We start from the raw sequence: 15,885 nt of genomic DNA, 5'->3' as shown, positions 1-15,885 counted from the left end.
AAAGGATTGGACTTTAAAGATCTCATGAGTGATTTTGCTAACATGAAGACCCGTCAGTGGGCATTTACTGGAAAATAAATTCCAGGATTTTTGTTTGAACACATTGTTGGCAAATAAAAATAATTATATGTGAAGTCTGGGCATTTCACTTTTATTATGCTGGCATTTGTATTTGCTCAATATAGAGGTTAAACTAAGATCATATTTATTATCTTGTCTTATAGCATGACAAAAAATGTGTAAGAGAGATATTAAGTAATTGAGCATGGGGGCCCACCTAGAAGACTTGTACCTAGGGCCCAGAATTTGGTGCTACGCCCCTGGGGCCAAGTATAAAGCTTGGTTTATGCTTGACGCATTCACTTTCCGCTTGGTGATGCGGCTCGCGGATGGAACGCGCTTCACAACTTGCAGCGTTTATGGTTCATGCGGCTTGTCTCTGCGGTGAGCCAATATTCTCCCAAACTGAACGGGGCAGCATGGAGCTCTACAGCATGCATCCCACATTACACCATAAAAATTGTTGTTTACAACATGGCATTTCAGCAGTTTTTAACAGCATCCTCGTCTTTTCCGACAGTGCAAGCTATTTCTCTCCAAGAATTATTAACAACATGTTGATCACGGTGATCTCTGAGAACTGAATCATACAAATGTCTGTATTTACGAACCTCTGCCATACTAGCTCTTGCCGGTCCGCCATGTTTTTCCGCGTCCGACCATCCGCGTGGTTAGAACGTTTATTTATTTATTTATTTTTATTTAGTGCTGAATGTGTGCAATGTGTTTGAGCTGGTTGTGAAATTAGATGTGCAAAAGCTGTGTTTTAAATCCATATACATTGTTGTTGTTTTTTATGTAAATCACTTGTTGCTGATTTTATCATAAAAAAGTGCCCTACAGATACAAGTTGATTTGATTTGATTTAATTTAGTTTAGGGGCAAATGTCAGGCAATCTCTTCCATAATTTTCTGGTGTGAGAGCAGAAATCATGACTCCATCAATTGCAACAAGTCATCCAAAGCAATCCCATACCATCACACTACCATCACCATGTTTTAGTGCTGGTGGAATATTATTTTTCTGAAATGTATTTAGTTTTACACAAGATGTGACAAGAGTCAGGACACACGCCTAAATGATCTACTTTTGTATCATCAGGCCACAGGATATTTTCCCTTTGAGATCATAAAATGTTTTTTTAAGTGTAAGACGGGCTTTTGTGATGTTTTCTTCAGCAGGTTTCTTCCTTCAAACTCCTCCGTGATGCCATTTTTATCTTCAATGTCTATTTTATAATTGTTTAATCATGAACTCGGACCCCAACCTTTACCAGTGAGAGCTACTGTGTTTTAGATGTTTATGAATCTTTAGTTCTCTTTAGAAAAGAGCACAATGTGTTGCTTTTTGAGGTCTTAATAATAATTTTGTATTTACTCAGGTCATTTTTAATTCATATCAAACATTTTTTGCTGAGCTGATCATTTTAAGAGTGACAAATAAAGCAAAAAACATAAAAGTAAATTAGGAGGCCACTACGTTTTACTTTTGAAAAAAAAAAAACTCCCACATATTGTGACTTAACACAAGCAGTAAGAGGAACATTATAAACGCTGTAAATAAAAGAATTAAAACTCTACGTGGGCCGATAATATGCACGCTGTCTCACTGATTGCTGTCATTTGAAACAGTAGCACTGTAAAAAAAAAGAGTCCACTACTTTTTTGTGTGCTGCAGAGAAAATCCAGCCAGATTTGATAAAACACAACATTTTTCAGCGAATCTGTATGTCCGCCTCCAATACACGGTCATATGAAGTTGTAACCTGTGACAGAGAGAAGGATAAGGTTGGGCCCATGGGTGACGCCATTATTCTTCATGGATATCACAAGCCACTACATCACAATGAACACCCCCTCGCACCGACCTGTCAGCTCACATTTAAATCTGTAATATCAAGAGTATAAATGCTGAAGTAACATCTGAAAAAGGGATGTTTGTAAAACATAATTAAAATGTGAGTGAGTTGTCCAATCCTTAAAATATTTAAAGCAAAACCCCAAAATCTAATAAAATAATTCAGGTTATTTGAATCAGATGTGGTCCAGTTAAATCTTTAGTATTTATAAATACACATCAGCACACGACCGGACGCCATCTTGCAATTTTTCTATTTTTGACAACAATCAAGGATAAAGCAGCCAAATCAGAGCGTTGTCTGTGTTTACTAAGATATGAGATGCAAGATGCCAGAAATAATCTGCACACAAGCTCTGCTTTTTGGCTTTTATGTGTCTAAATGAGAGAACACTACTCTGCCTTAGAGGATGCCTCACAAGAAACTGGGTTGCATGAAAGTGTGGATATTCGTCTCATATATTTTCTATCAGTCAGAAAGAACATAGCATGTCCAGATTACAAAGAAAAAAGATGAGGATGAAAGACTGCAGGAGGAATTTATGGCAGACTCCATGGCAAATGTCTGCACTTCAACAACATGTGAGGTCAGACGAGCTGAAATGTTTTTAACAAGATGAATGAGACATGAGGGAGGGAGGACAGCTCCTGCTGCACCACACACTCCTCTGACATTGACCTTCTTTTATTTTCCCTCCTCATCTGGCACACCGACAACACCGAGGTCATTAGTGCAGCGCATCAAGTGAATTACAACGTGTGAATGTGCACACCTGTGACGAGTGTGTGTGTGTGTGTATGCTTGCCATCTGTTTGAAATGGCACTTCAACATGCATTACTGTAATACTGGAGGGCGATTGAGCACACTTTCATCAGGCTGCTACAATAAAGAGTGTGTTACCTGCAGATCTTTCACCAACTTTTTAAAAATGTCTTCTCTATGAATCGCCCAAAACAAAAACTATATGAATAGTAAAAAAAAAAACGTTGATGCCTTACAAAAATATGTTTATTTGTGTTCAGTTCTAATGTAAAATCAATCTGATCTAAGTCTGTTACACTTTTATCCACACACGACATCATCTTCGAGGCCGCTGATACATGTGCAGTTTACACATCTAGACACAAAGTGGCAGCATCACTGTGTGAAGATTTATCTCTGGATCTGAGCAGTAAAGTCTGCCACTCCGTACACAAATAAAATGTATTCATAGCAACATATAAACTACCTTACTGTATGTCCTCTTGTGCATTACTTGTCAACTTGTGCATTTAACCGTGCTGTGGGTCAGGAAACTGAACATAAATCCACTGCGGTTGCAGAAATCCCTGCATATGGTTGGTTGTACAGATATGTAGCATGACTGAATGAAGTCTATATGGAAAACAGTCAAATAAATATTGAAATCAGATGCAAAATTCAACTTTTTTTTTTTGTTTCTTCACTTTTTAGCTCCTAATGTTCTCTACAATGTGAGCAAAGTTCTGTAGGAAGGCAGTCTGGTTCTGTCTTACTGATAACATTCAGGTAAACATATAGGTAATTTTTAAGGCAAGAGAAAGAAGGATTGCAAACCCAATAGAGGTTTTAAGAGAAATTGCAGTTCACTGGTGTACAATGATTACATAATTTAATCATATTTAATGTACAAAATCCTTAATTTGACATTTTTGAAAGAACCCATTGAGATGTTTGCAGAATGAGATGAGTTTTGAGCTCTCCCTGGTGGTAATACTGTCAAATAGCAACACTAACAGTGTAAAACAGCATCTCTCCAGTCTAATATTGGTCCTACTCAGTAACAATAGGATCTAACAGCAGTCAGAGGCAGAATGTTTGGGATTTTTAGACATAAATAGCAAACAGTCAGTCAGAAAAGGTGAAAGGGTTTGATGCAAAGCTCCAACAGTGAGACAGGTAGTTTTGTGAACACACGTTCTCAGATTGTCGTCATGGCTTTTAAAGATGCAGCACTGAAAAACCATTGTTTAAATCTTATTTTTGATTATAATCAGTCACTCTGAGCTTTTCATGCATGAAAATAGTCTCTTAGACCTATCCCCTGCATTAGCTTCTGATAGAAAATAGGATTTGAAAATCCTGACAGATGTACGTCACACTGTCACTCAACATTCATGGGCTCACCCACCTTGACTCATGACGGGTAAGGCTGTTGTTGGTTTAATGTCCTGCAAACAGCAAAGAACGCCTCAGCAAGTACAAGTTAACCGCTAGCATTAACAACTTCACCACACAGCAGAAGCTCCTCCAGGCTTGTGTTGTTGGTGATGATAAAACATTAATGTTGCAAGTCAGCGGTACAGTCCCATTGCTGTTATACAATCTGAGGTGAGATGTCCAAATATCAGGAAATAAAACTCTAAAATCTGCCTTCAGATGCTCGGCTGTGATGTGGCTCGCCTCTAACTCCTGGAAATGGTGCATCTGTGTTTTTTTTTTTTTTTGGCCCTCGAGTATGACTTGCAAGGCATTCATTCCTACCAGAGACCGCTGCAAATGTATTGATTAAATGAGTGTTTCACACCTTAAAAAAACATTGAAAAAATGAATGATACAAAGCTGAAGAACGGAAATGTTGTTGGTCAATAGAAATTGTTTTGGCAAATGTAAACTTTTACTAATCTACTTTGTCATTAGTAAACTGAATTTTAGAACAAGAACCATGAGTCTACCTTTCACATGTGCACTTTTACTGCTTTTCATTTCATTCTCATTCTCACTTTCCAAGTTCTGCTATTTATCCTGAGCTCTGCTTCCCTTTATCAAACTCCTACAATACCTATTATGCCACCCACCCACCCCAACATTATTCCCTCAATTTTCCATCTTTACCTTAATTCACCATCTCTCCTACCCTCCCTCTCCAGGTTAGCCTCATTCAGAAAAAGGCTTTTGTGATTGGCCAGTATTTATATCAAGTAGGTCCCTGTGCCACATGGGACAATGGTCTCCAGTCAGATCCAGGTCACATCAGACAGAACCGCTCTCTGGCACTGCCTGGATCAGTCCCGTCCAGTGTAGTCCAGTCCAGCCTGGTAACACAGTTTAACACCACCTCACCCACTGTCATCTCCCACTCACACACAGGTAGGCAGAAGCACGAATCAGCAGGTGCTGCTGGACTACCGTTTGCATCACATACAGGTTGATAGAGGGAGATCTGGATGAGTGCACGTACCTGAATGATAGGGCCCTCTGACTTCTACAGGTAAAGAAACAAGGTAAGTGGATTTGAAATTACCTGCATGTTCCATAGAGGTTTAGACTCAAATGTTCTGCACAAAACTACAATTAGCAACAGTGAATTTAATAAGAAAAGTAAAGGAAGTAGTGGACGAAATGATGACCTAATTAGCATTGGGTGGGTTCACTTCACAATCAATGGTTGCATGGAAAATAAGAACGTGACAATGACCTAATAAAAGTAATTTGTGAATGTAAATCCATTAGAGATGTGATTGGCTGTTCAAAGACAAATGTAGGCTAACTTGCCTCAGTGTTGGTACCCATCAGCTCTGCTGTTTCACTGCGACTGGAGTAGTTTACACAGGATTACCAGAGGATAATCTATTTACAGTATTTAAAGACATGAGTCGCCATCTGTTTGTATTTATCTCCGTGAGGAAGCCGTGCCCACCGACTGACTGCAAGCAAACAATCCCATCACAACGGAAAAATCAAGAAAAGAGTAAGAAAATGCGCGACTTTTTAACATCCGTCAGATGTTGTTCCTGAACTTAACCGCGTCCACTCCGCTGCATTCATTATCCGTCGTTAATTCGCTTTTCGATCATTTAGTTTTATTTCTCAGAACTCGGTAGGCTTTAAAAATGGTGTGAAATATTAGTCTAACATGATGTGGACTTACAACGAAAGCGAATGAGGAACTAGGGTTTAAATTAAGGTTAAGTTAATTTTGCTAATCAATTTAGCGACTTGGATAAACAACAACTTATTGTCTAATTGCAGCGCTGGATTTACGTCTGGCACGTACAGTCTAACAACAGAATAGTAACATTAGGCTGAACGTGAAGACACAAGTGTGGTGTTAAAATGTATTCAATTAATTAGCAGACCAGGTGCATGTGCCCTCGATCATCTATTTTCCGAGTTTACGTTAAAGCAGCCAACAGGACGGAGAACAAGGTGATTGCTTATCAGAGGCTCATACCTGCTCAGTTGCTTTCACGCGGTTCAGACCTCCAGACAACTTCCGGCTCCACAGTGAGTTTTTATTTATTAGCTACATTAAGTCACTGTATTTCTTTGTCTCTCGGTTAAATTATGTAAATAGAATTGCAGTTCTAAATGTGTGAGTAGCTGATGCCAGCTTTGTCATTTGTGATTTCAGCTTTCTGACTTGGTAATGGTTGCCAGTTCATTTCATTGTTCTGATGTGGCTTCTTTCTTTTTCTTACTTTTGTGTTGCAGTAATAAAAGTAGTTGTGGTAACTAGAAGACTCCAAATCTAAGGACCTTCAACCACGAGCTTCTCTTTGCGGCCTGAGATGATCTGACAAATTTACAGCATTTCCTGCCTTAATGCAAGCACTCAACTAAACCAGCAAATCTTACCTGCTCAAGTGCTTTTTGTCAACAATAAAAAGCTCATTACTCAGCTTTTTCACATTTTTTTAAAGGCCTTCAACATGATGCGACCAGACAACAAAGGCCGAAGTGCCTCCCCTCACAGGATAACTTACAAATCTGACTTCCACGCCATCAAATGCTCATTTGACACCCGGCCTAGGCTACAGCCAAATACCAAAGCTGCTGTTTCTACCCAGACCTCCGCCATGCACCCAGTAAGGCTCCTAACCAACCTGTCAGACTCCTTCATGTCCAACACCAGCACCAGTGGCAGCCGAGGTCGGATCCAAAGCACCAGGGGAGCCAAGATCAGAGAGAACATTTTTCTTCAAATGGACAGCCAGCAGTCAAAACAAGACAGCGCTCTGACCCCAACTTCTCTCTCTACGCCTCTTCTTCTCCCCCAAAATCATAGCTTCCAGCTCAACAGTTCCCCTTTCTCTGGGTCCAGATGTTCAGTCATCAGTTCCTCGTCTGTTATGAGCAGTCTAGCCAGTGTTTCTTCAGCAGAAGACAAACCTTCCAGAGCAGAGGAAATAGCAGATATCGACAGAGTTGCTCTGGCTCAAAAGTTCTCTGTAACTCGAAAATTGTTTGAAACCAAGATGATGGAAGGTGGGAGTTTTGGGCGGGGTGTTTTAAAGCCTCTCAGGGTAGGCAAGGGGGCTGCAGGTGGGAAAAGGGACGTGGAAAAGGAGCTGGAGGCAAAAGGGATAAAAGCGTGCATAAACGAGGATGGGTTTGATAAAGAGGCATCCGTAAACCACATCATAATCGGTTCCTCGCTGATCCCTCATCCTGCAGCGTCACTGACAAGGGGTCCTAAATCACCTGCTCTCAATGGCTCTGGTAGAGCACAAGGAAGGTATGATAAAACAGAGGTCCAGAGGGGAGAACGAGAAGCTCTTAACTTCTGCTCGACTTCAGAGGAAACGCTGAGAGCAGAACTTGTCAATGTGAAGAACGATTCTTCAGAGAGTGACGAGAACGAAGAGGAGAAGGTTTGGAAGGAGAACAAGCAGTGGCTAAATGGTAAGACGGAAATGCATCAGATCAAAGATGGAAGAGAAAGTGAGACATCTTTAGCAGATGAGGTCTTTGAGGAAGCTAGAGTGGAAACGCCAAGGCATCTTTGTTTGCTGGGAAATGGCGTGGAGATCGGAACAGCAATGGCTGGTTCAGGTTTTTCATCGGAGCTCCAGGATTCATCGGAGAACTTGCAAAGGAACAGGATCGAGAGTAAAAAGGAGGAGCAGAACGGATACAGAACAGAAAGAGACAACATGGAGAAAAAGACTGATGCTGGATTAGGAGAAAGTGCTTTTGTGCTGGAGAGGGTTGTGATCAAAGAGATGAACACCAACAAGGAAGCTGAAGGAGAGGCGGAATGTGGCGATGGAGAAGATGAATCTAGACGAGATCAAAAGGAAGGAGGAGGGAGTGTGAGCAAAAAGGGAACACCAGAGCTGCTGGAGGAGTTTGTCATTGAGGAGGTGAAACATGTGGCATCCAAAGGAGGTAGTAATGGAAAGGATTATGGTGGAGGAGACAAAGAGGACCAAATGGTAATCTGTGGGATTGAGAACAAAGCTTTCATGTTTGAGCAGAACTCCCGGTCTCATCCGGAGCTTTCAGGACCACTAAGACGGGAGCAGGAAGGCTCCCTGCAGAGGGATAATCAAAAAGCAGTGGAATACGAAGAAATTTCTGGTGTGTCTGAACTGGACAGTCAGGATGAGGAGGCTGCAAAGAGGAGAGTCCGGTTCTCCACAGCACCAATCCGGGTAATTATGGAAAAATATTGCTGAAGATACTTTTTATATGGAATCTTGTGACAGCCAAATTCCAGTAGCTGTTTAATCTGTTAGCAGAGAAGAGACCAGAGCCTGAATGCCTCATTCTGTCAGCATCGTTCTCAGAGGGATCTGTACAAAATGCAGAAAAGTGTAGTGTCTGTTATTTTTCATTCAATTCTGTGTGAAGACAAACAAGATTTTTTATCACTCCTATAATTTGCTCTGCATAGGACTTCCTGCTAACCCGAATCTCCGGCATAAACGGAGTAGAGTCAATAGATGGTTCAGTTCATGCTTGAATCATTTAAGTATGAATGCATAAAATTGGCTTATCAGTGTTTATTTAAGCCAAGGCCACCACCGCGCCTTTTCATTAAACGGTTTATCTCAGGTGTACAGCATGTATTCTAACGCCGAGTACGACAGACACAATGAGGACATCGATCCAGTGTCCGCTTCAGCTGAGTTTGAACTGGAAAAGCGAGTGGAGAGGATGGACGTGCTTCCAGTGGAGATAGAAAAAGGTGTGTTTTGACAGCCGTACAGTGTGTATATGTCTTTAATCCAGACCCTGTTCATAAGCCGTTTCCTCTTTTCTAGGAGAGGATGGATTGGGCATCAGCATCATCGGAATGGGTGTCGGGGCTGATCAGGGACTGGAAAAACTGGGAATCTTTGTCAAGACGGTCACTGAGGGAGGAGCAACCCAGAGAGATGGAAGGTAAGAGTCCACGTCGGTTATAAACAAACAACATCAACATAACGTTCTGTCTTTGTGGGTGTCCCTGTGTCAGGATACGGGTGAACGATCAGATAGTGGAGGTGGATGGTGTGAGTCTGGTCGGAGTTTCCCAACTGTTTGCAGCCACGGTCCTCAAGAACACGTCGGGCCTCGTTAGGTAGGTTGGTGCTCCGCTTTTGTTTTCTTTCACTCTCTTCTCGGCCTCTTCATAGTAAAATGCTTCACGTGGTCTTTAGAGTCCGTTTAAATGAAATCTGGTAATTGACTCTAACAGCTGTCCAAAAGATAAATGGAAGCTGGTCGTCTAAGACTTCTGAAGCTGATCATGGAACAGAAGTTATTTATAGATGAAGCGATGGCGCTGAACTGGAAAACAAACACTTTCTCTCCACCTTGTTTTACAGAAGCTATTTATTCTTTAAAGGGTTGTGCTAATGCTTATTTTTCAAACACCCAGTAAGGGAATAGAGTAGAACGTACACTGAGCAGATTAGTTGTGATATGCCATGAGTCCAGTTGTCTCACTAGCTGATGGGCTCATTTTAATTTAGGACTTAAAAGGTGTTTTTATGCTTTTGTCAAAATAAAAATCGGATGACTTGAGTGAGAAATGGTTCATTTAAATGTAACCTCTTCTAAATTTGTGATTTTAAGCTTTCTTGTTTGTTTGTTTGTTTTGCAGCCTTCTGCAGCAATTTATATTAGTCAATTTCATATTGGTCAAATGTGGACACTTAATGTGATGGTTTACTTGATTAGAAATGTGTGTGAAAATAAAGTGAACTAAGGATGCTCAATATTGGCTTTTTTAACCAATATCTGGTTTACTAATATTGTCTGACCCTTAATTTTCAGTACCCATATAAACCGATATATGCGGTGTCCTCTCATAAAAAGAAAAACTAAAACATTTTATGTTACACACAATATATACACAAATTCTGTGCAAAATGACAACTACTTAAATTTAAAGGTGTGGTTGACTGAATAATCGTTTAAAACATTTTTTTTCTGCTCATCAGCCACTGTGTTTTTCATGCAGGCCGAACATAAAAATAGTCTCCTACACCTATCTCCTGCATTAGCTTCTGATAGAAAATAGATGGTGAAACTAAGATTTGAAAATCCTCAAAGATCTACGTCACACTGTGAAAAGGCATTTATAGTCTCACTGATCTTGACTTACGATGGGGAAAGCTGTTGTTTTAATGTCCCGTAATGAGCAGTGGAGATCATAGCTAATTTAAGCTAACTGTTAGCATTAGCAACTTCACCTCATGGCAGAAACTCTACCTGGCTTGTGTTATTTGTGGAGATAAGACATCAGTGTTGCAAGTCATTGGAAGAGTCTTGTTGCTGTTATCCAATCTGGGGCGAGATGTCTAAATATCAGAAAATATGACTCCAAATTCTGCCTTCTGAAGCTCAGTTGTGATGTTGCAGACTGCTGTGCCAGGGGTTTGTAGGCTTTTTGTGCCTTAAGTACTGCCTGCAAGGCATTCATTCCTACTAGAGACCACTGCAAATGTATTGATTAAACAAGTAATCTACAACTTTAAGTTATAAATAGGAAAAGTGCCATATTTATTGACTCCAACAGATAAAGCTAAGATGTGTTTATTAGTTTTTTTATGTGTTTTTTTTCTGTTAATTGCAGTTAAGGTGATAAAAAAATGTATAAATATTTTCTGATAAGAAAAGCAGTGAGTGGTTTGTTAGCCATCTAACTACATGCTGTGAGGACAGAGTACACTACATAGGGCAAATTTCTACTTGTTGTAGTTGTTCCAAATAAACTAAAATAGCTCAAAACGACACCTCAGATCTGTCCTATTTTAACATTTTGAGAGAGAAGTAGCAGCTAAAGAGTTTGATGTATAACATGTGTATGGTTTGTAAACGTCATTAAAATACTGGAAAACGATATTAAATGGCTGTCGATGAAATCCCTCATCAGCTCATCAATTGAGGCAAAATCACAAAACATCAGAAAGGTTTACTAGACTTTCTTTTTTGGAACATTAGTCTGTTTTCTCTTTTGCGTTCAATGAGCATTTTGATGTGTAAGAAAATGGCAGAATGTCAATTTCATATAGATTTTCTATTTAGCTGATGTGTGTTTACTATTCCATCCACAGTGGATATCCGAGTGAATAATAATCAGAATCAGAATAGGTTTATTGCCATTGTCAGTGAACAAACTATTCACAAACTAGGAACTTGCTTCGGTACTAATGTGCTACATATAACATGAATAATAAGATTTAAAATAGAATAAAATATAATGAAACACATCTCCTCTACTGGAACAGTGGTACTGTCTGCAGGTCGCAGCCATGATGGAAAATCTAATCATTGGTGCAATTAATATCATCTGTATCTGTATTTTGACCAATCAGAATATTGGATATGCTGGAGGTTGTCCCACAAAACGATCTGCATAACTGTGATAGTGACTGCTCACAGGTGTGAGTGACTGGTGTGTTCTGCTGCAGGTTTTTGATTGGTCGAGAGAAGGAAGGAGTGGAGAGCGAGGTGGCACGGCTAATCAACGAGAGCTTGGAGATGGAGAAAACTAAAAAGGTTTGTTTTTAGATACACCTGAGTGTTGAAACTTTCATTTGAAGAATTCATCTTTTTTATTTTGATATTTGAATGGAAAGAGAGAAAGCAGGAGCAGTGGAGATGAAAGTGACGACGACAGCGCGTCGGAGAGGGAGTCTGGCTTGGAGGAGGAGGAGGATGAAGATGTGTCTGTTCTGTCCAGTATGGAAAACTACCAGCTCTGTCTCAAATACCAGCAGGTAGTTACACCAAATAGTTTTTAAAAAATTACAAAATCATTCAGCCTGACACTGACAACTCGAGTCTTTTTTAATGGCCGTGTGTTTGTTTCTTCTTACCTGTGGTCGCAGCTTTTGTCAAAGTTGCGTAGCAGAACAGCTCAGCTTCATCGTGCAAGAGAAAAGGTAGGTTTGGACTGATATCTCTCACTCTCACTCACTCACTCACACACACACACACACACACACACACACACACACACACACACACACACACACACACACACACACACACACACACATCAATAACTAAATAACTACTATTTGCATTGCACTGCCTCTGTGTCCAAATTTGGAAACGGTCTGACCCATTTATCCTCTGTGAGGCGGATCGGTATGGAGTTATTAGGACAGGCCTTATTTCAACTTTCCTCTTTGTCACCATTGGCTTTTTTTTTTGTCTGTGCCTTCATCATCTCTGAGACTTAACTGGGTTTGCAAAGGCCTTTCAAGAAACCTACAGATGTACAAATATGGATTTCATCTTCCAGTTAAAGGTGTGGGAGGAGCAGCAGGCCTGTTGGCAGAGCCAGAAGGCCGAATTGGAGCAGAGGGCACAGGATGGAGAGGAGAAGTCCGACAAACTAGAGAAGTAGGATGGAGTTTGTTGTAAATGTATTTTGCAGAAATTGGAGAATTCAAAGCCATCAAGATGGCCCCTATTTCTACTGAGGTGTTAATGAATTTGATTTAATTATTCAGTTACTGGCAGGAGGCACAAATACTGTGCAGAGTTGTGAGCCAGCGACTAGCTGATGCCCAGACCCAGGCGGAAAACCTGGAGATCAAATACAGCAAGGCCAAGAGGCTGGTCAGAGATTATCAGAGCAGGTATTTTCATCAAGTCCTTTCTCTGTTGGGAGTAATCTGAAAAACTGGAAGAATTTGTCCACATTTAAATTTTCAACTTGTTTTTTTTTTTCCACAGGGAAGAGGAGAGGGAGAAAAGATTACTAGATCTGAGGCGTGAAATGGAAGAGAAAGAGAAGCGGTATCAAGAGATCATTGAAAGGCTACAAATTCAGGTGAGGAGCTGCTCATTGTGTCTGTGTGGATTCATTTCCTGTTTCATTGATGTCATTGTTTTACCGTTTGTCCCAGACAGCACAGTTAGTGAGAAAAGAGGCTGACCCTGAGAGGAACAACCACTTTGTGGACTCTTCAGTCACCGGTTTGGGTCTGGATTTATTAAAAATGAATTGTTATTTTCCCTTGCTGAGTTTGCTTTTTGAACAATTGGAGGTATTTGTTTCAGACTGGTATTTTCCGGTTCCTGATACAGAACGTCTCGACTCGAGCGCTCAGCTCGCCAGAGCTCAGCTAGCTCAAAAATCCAAACGCCACCCACCCTCACGAGACAAACTCAGAGAGAGCTTCAAAGAGCAGGCAAGTGACTGCAAAGAGGTGGTGACGGCAGTGAGACTAAACCTGATCTTCCTGTCATCTGTCACAGCAGGAGGAAGTAGTCCTCAAGCCACATGATAGTCAGTCACTTCCTGCTTTTACACTGGTCCAAGCCAAAAGGAGTGACCTGTCCAGCGCCTCTTCGTTCCCAGCATTCAGTCCTCACTCTACCCCGAGCTCCCTCCTCACCCCTCCTGTCTTCATCGATGACATGGTCACACCCTCACCATGCAAATCCTCAGCTTCCAGAAAGTCCAGAAGGAAATTTCCAAACTTCAGGTGCAGAATATTTTCTTACATTCGATCTTGTTTAACCCTCCCACTGTCTTCATGGGTGACCCCGCCAGGAAAGTTGAGCATTGAGCAGGATTGATGGTTTATCCCTTGAGGTCCACGTGGCAGGGGTGAGGTGGTGGCGGGGTCACCCATGGAGACAGTGGGAGGGTTAAATAATTTTCTTGTGCCAGTATGTGCTAAAATGACCTTTTACAGGATTAATGAAATGTCATTCAAACCCCCACCGACCTCTGTGGCCAGAATACTGTACTTAGACTTGCACAGACATACCTGGCGCTGCTGTCTGCTTCCTGAATGTTTACTGCATGTTTTAGATCATCAACACAGCAGGTTTGTTTAATCTAGTGATGAACCACTCCTGCAGACACTAGTGAAGGATGAGGAGACATTTCAGTTGTTTAAGGTGTTTAAAAAAAACAAATGCACGAGGAGATAAGTTTCACTTTAGGTTTAACTAAACAGACACTAGGGGGTGCTAAAAGCAAGCCAAAACTGCCAAATGTGCTGGTGGTCATTTACATTAGAGAACTAAGAGGGCGTTTTATCTAGGATGTATTTACCTTCTGTTAACTTTTAGTTTATTTCCCTTTAGTGGCCTTCGCAAGTCTCTCGGCAAAAAGAGAAATGAAAAGTGCAGCAGAGGAGCTACAAACAGCAGGTGTGTAAATGTTCCAACTAAAGACTCACACACACACACACACACAGGTTTAGTGGTTTGATGGACACATAGTGTCATTCTAAAGAGTGAGCCAAACTTGCATTTTTCAGTAATCCCAGCTCCAGGCTGTTTCTTCATTTTGTGAAATTCTCTTTAGACAAAAAATATTTTCTCTATACACGTGAAGCAAAAGTAAACAATCCTAAAAACGAGACTTTACTTGAATGAACTCAACAAAGAATGAAAATGAGGTTTGGAAGTACTGATTTTACACATTTTGACACCAAAAACCATCATCTTTATTCAACATCCTTGATGGTCTGAGACCCTAACCTCCTGCTGTCACCAGGAGATCTTGTGATGATCTGGTAGATGAGCCTAGTGAGGTTTCGCCATCAGGCTCAGTCACCTCCATGCCTTCATGTCTGCCCATCCCCTGGTTTGGAGACCAAGGGAAGGAAAAGGAGAGAAGCAGGGAGAGGCTGCGGTGCGTGTCCAGCAGCAGTTTGCCTTATCTCACCACCACAGGCAGAAGAGATCGGGTAAGTAGGCTGGTGAACATGATTTATATTTCCAGGACTCTGGCCCTTTAAAATGAGCTCACATGTATGAGTGAGCATGTGATGTATGTAAGTAGTCCAGGACTTTCTGTTGGTTTCAGAGCGTTGGCTCTCCTGTGGGCTGCTCCAGCATGGTGGGTCAAATCTCTGATCACTCCCTCTCAGGGCACTCTCACACTTGCACTTTTTCCTCCTCTGAGGTGAGTCTGTCCTTCTCTTCCTACTTTTCCCCACGGAGCTTCCTGTCTGGCCTGAGTTCCCAAGCATACGGTCTTCTTTAATTACGGCTTCCAACTCTTTATTTCTTTTTCCTCTCACACATCTGGTGTCTTGTCAGACTTTGGATGATTTTCCGTTTCCCAACAACAACAACGATCCGTGGCAAAGCCGACCCGTGTCGGAGTGGAACCACCAGCAGGTGTGTCTGTGGTTGATCGACATGAACATGGATCAGTACGCGTCCGAGTTCGCTGCCAGAGGGGTGGACGGAGTTCAGCTAGTGAATATGGATAGTCAGAAACTCAAGGTGACTTTTTAAGAAAAATTTAAATTGACTTCATATTTTGAGTATTGATTCGTTGGTTTGCATGTCTCCTTCAGGCACTTGGTGTGTCGAGTCAAAACGATCGCTCTGTCCTCAAGAAGAAACTAAAGGAAATGAGACGAGATGAAAGGGAACAAAGGAAGGAAGACAGGAGGATGAAGGAAGCTGAAAGCAAAGAGAAAGTGAAGATGTTGAGTGAGAAATCGGTGAAAGACGTTGGAAGTTTAAAAAGAACCGAGTCACTCTTGTAGAGGCTGGGCCAGACGAACCTCCAGCGGGAGTGTATTTGGTTTTATGTACACACACGAGACTGAATTTTTTTATGTAGTGCTTTTAGATCAACTTTATATATAACTTTGTTTTCTGCTGTTTTTATTGATTTACCATAATTTATTCTACACTTGACATGATGTGCTGACTTTTCACACTCAGGTATTTGCTGTAAATGTTTTTACGTGTTAATAAATGTTAAAACCTTATGTTGCCTCACGAGTCGAATGTGACTAATCA

The 15,885-nt window shown here is 41.1% G+C and overlaps 1 protein-coding gene across 5 annotated transcripts; it reads left to right on the top strand.

Moving 5' to 3' along the window:
* Positions 1–4,596: 4,596 nt before the first annotated feature.
* LOC107384112 (neurabin-1) lies at positions 4,597–15,854 on the top strand. 5 transcript variants are annotated; one of them, XM_054739179.2, is made up of 19 exons: positions 4,597–6,165; positions 6,373–8,315; positions 8,719–8,851; positions 8,928–9,048; positions 9,122–9,226; positions 11,565–11,652; positions 11,733–11,873; positions 11,985–12,038; positions 12,404–12,504; positions 12,615–12,743; positions 12,841–12,937; positions 13,014–13,083; positions 13,195–13,298; positions 13,366–13,595; positions 14,206–14,271; positions 14,621–14,813; positions 14,933–15,031; positions 15,169–15,357; positions 15,432–15,854. In XM_054739179.2, exons 2-19 carry the CDS (start codon positions 6,591–6,593, stop codon positions 15,624–15,626), a joined length of 3,840 nt encoding a protein of 1,279 aa, XP_054595154.2. In that variant the 5' UTR covers positions 4,597–6,165; positions 6,373–6,590; the 3' UTR covers positions 15,627–15,854. The 5 variants fall into 5 exon arrangements, with proteins under 5 accessions (XP_054595154.2, XP_054595144.2, XP_054595147.2 ...); XM_054739169.2 differs by having other exon boundaries at positions 13,168–13,298; XM_054739172.2 differs by having other exon boundaries at positions 13,014–13,089.
* The last annotated feature ends 31 nt before the right edge of the window (positions 15,855–15,885 follow it).

The sequence above is a fragment of the Nothobranchius furzeri genome, chromosome 11 (assembly GCF_043380555.1).
Source record: "Nothobranchius furzeri strain GRZ-AD chromosome 11, NfurGRZ-RIMD1, whole genome shotgun sequence".
NCBI lineage: Eukaryota > Metazoa > Chordata > Actinopteri > Cyprinodontiformes > Nothobranchiidae > Nothobranchius > Nothobranchius furzeri.
This window is presented reverse-complemented; position numbering and strand designations above follow the sequence as displayed.

Coding starts and splice junctions, on each gene's coding strand:
- LOC107384112 (XM_015957180.3), top strand. CDS start 6,591: ATGATGCGACCAGACAACAAAGGCCGAAGTGCCTCCCCTCACAGGATA. Junction 8,852..8,927: donor TCCAGTGGAGATAGAAAAAG/GTGTGTTTTGAC, acceptor CCTCTTTTCTAG/GAGAGGATGGATTGGGCATC. Junction 14,814..14,932: donor CCACAGGCAGAAGAGATCGG/GTAAGTAGGCTG, acceptor TGTTGGTTTCAG/AGCGTTGGCTCTCCTGTGGG.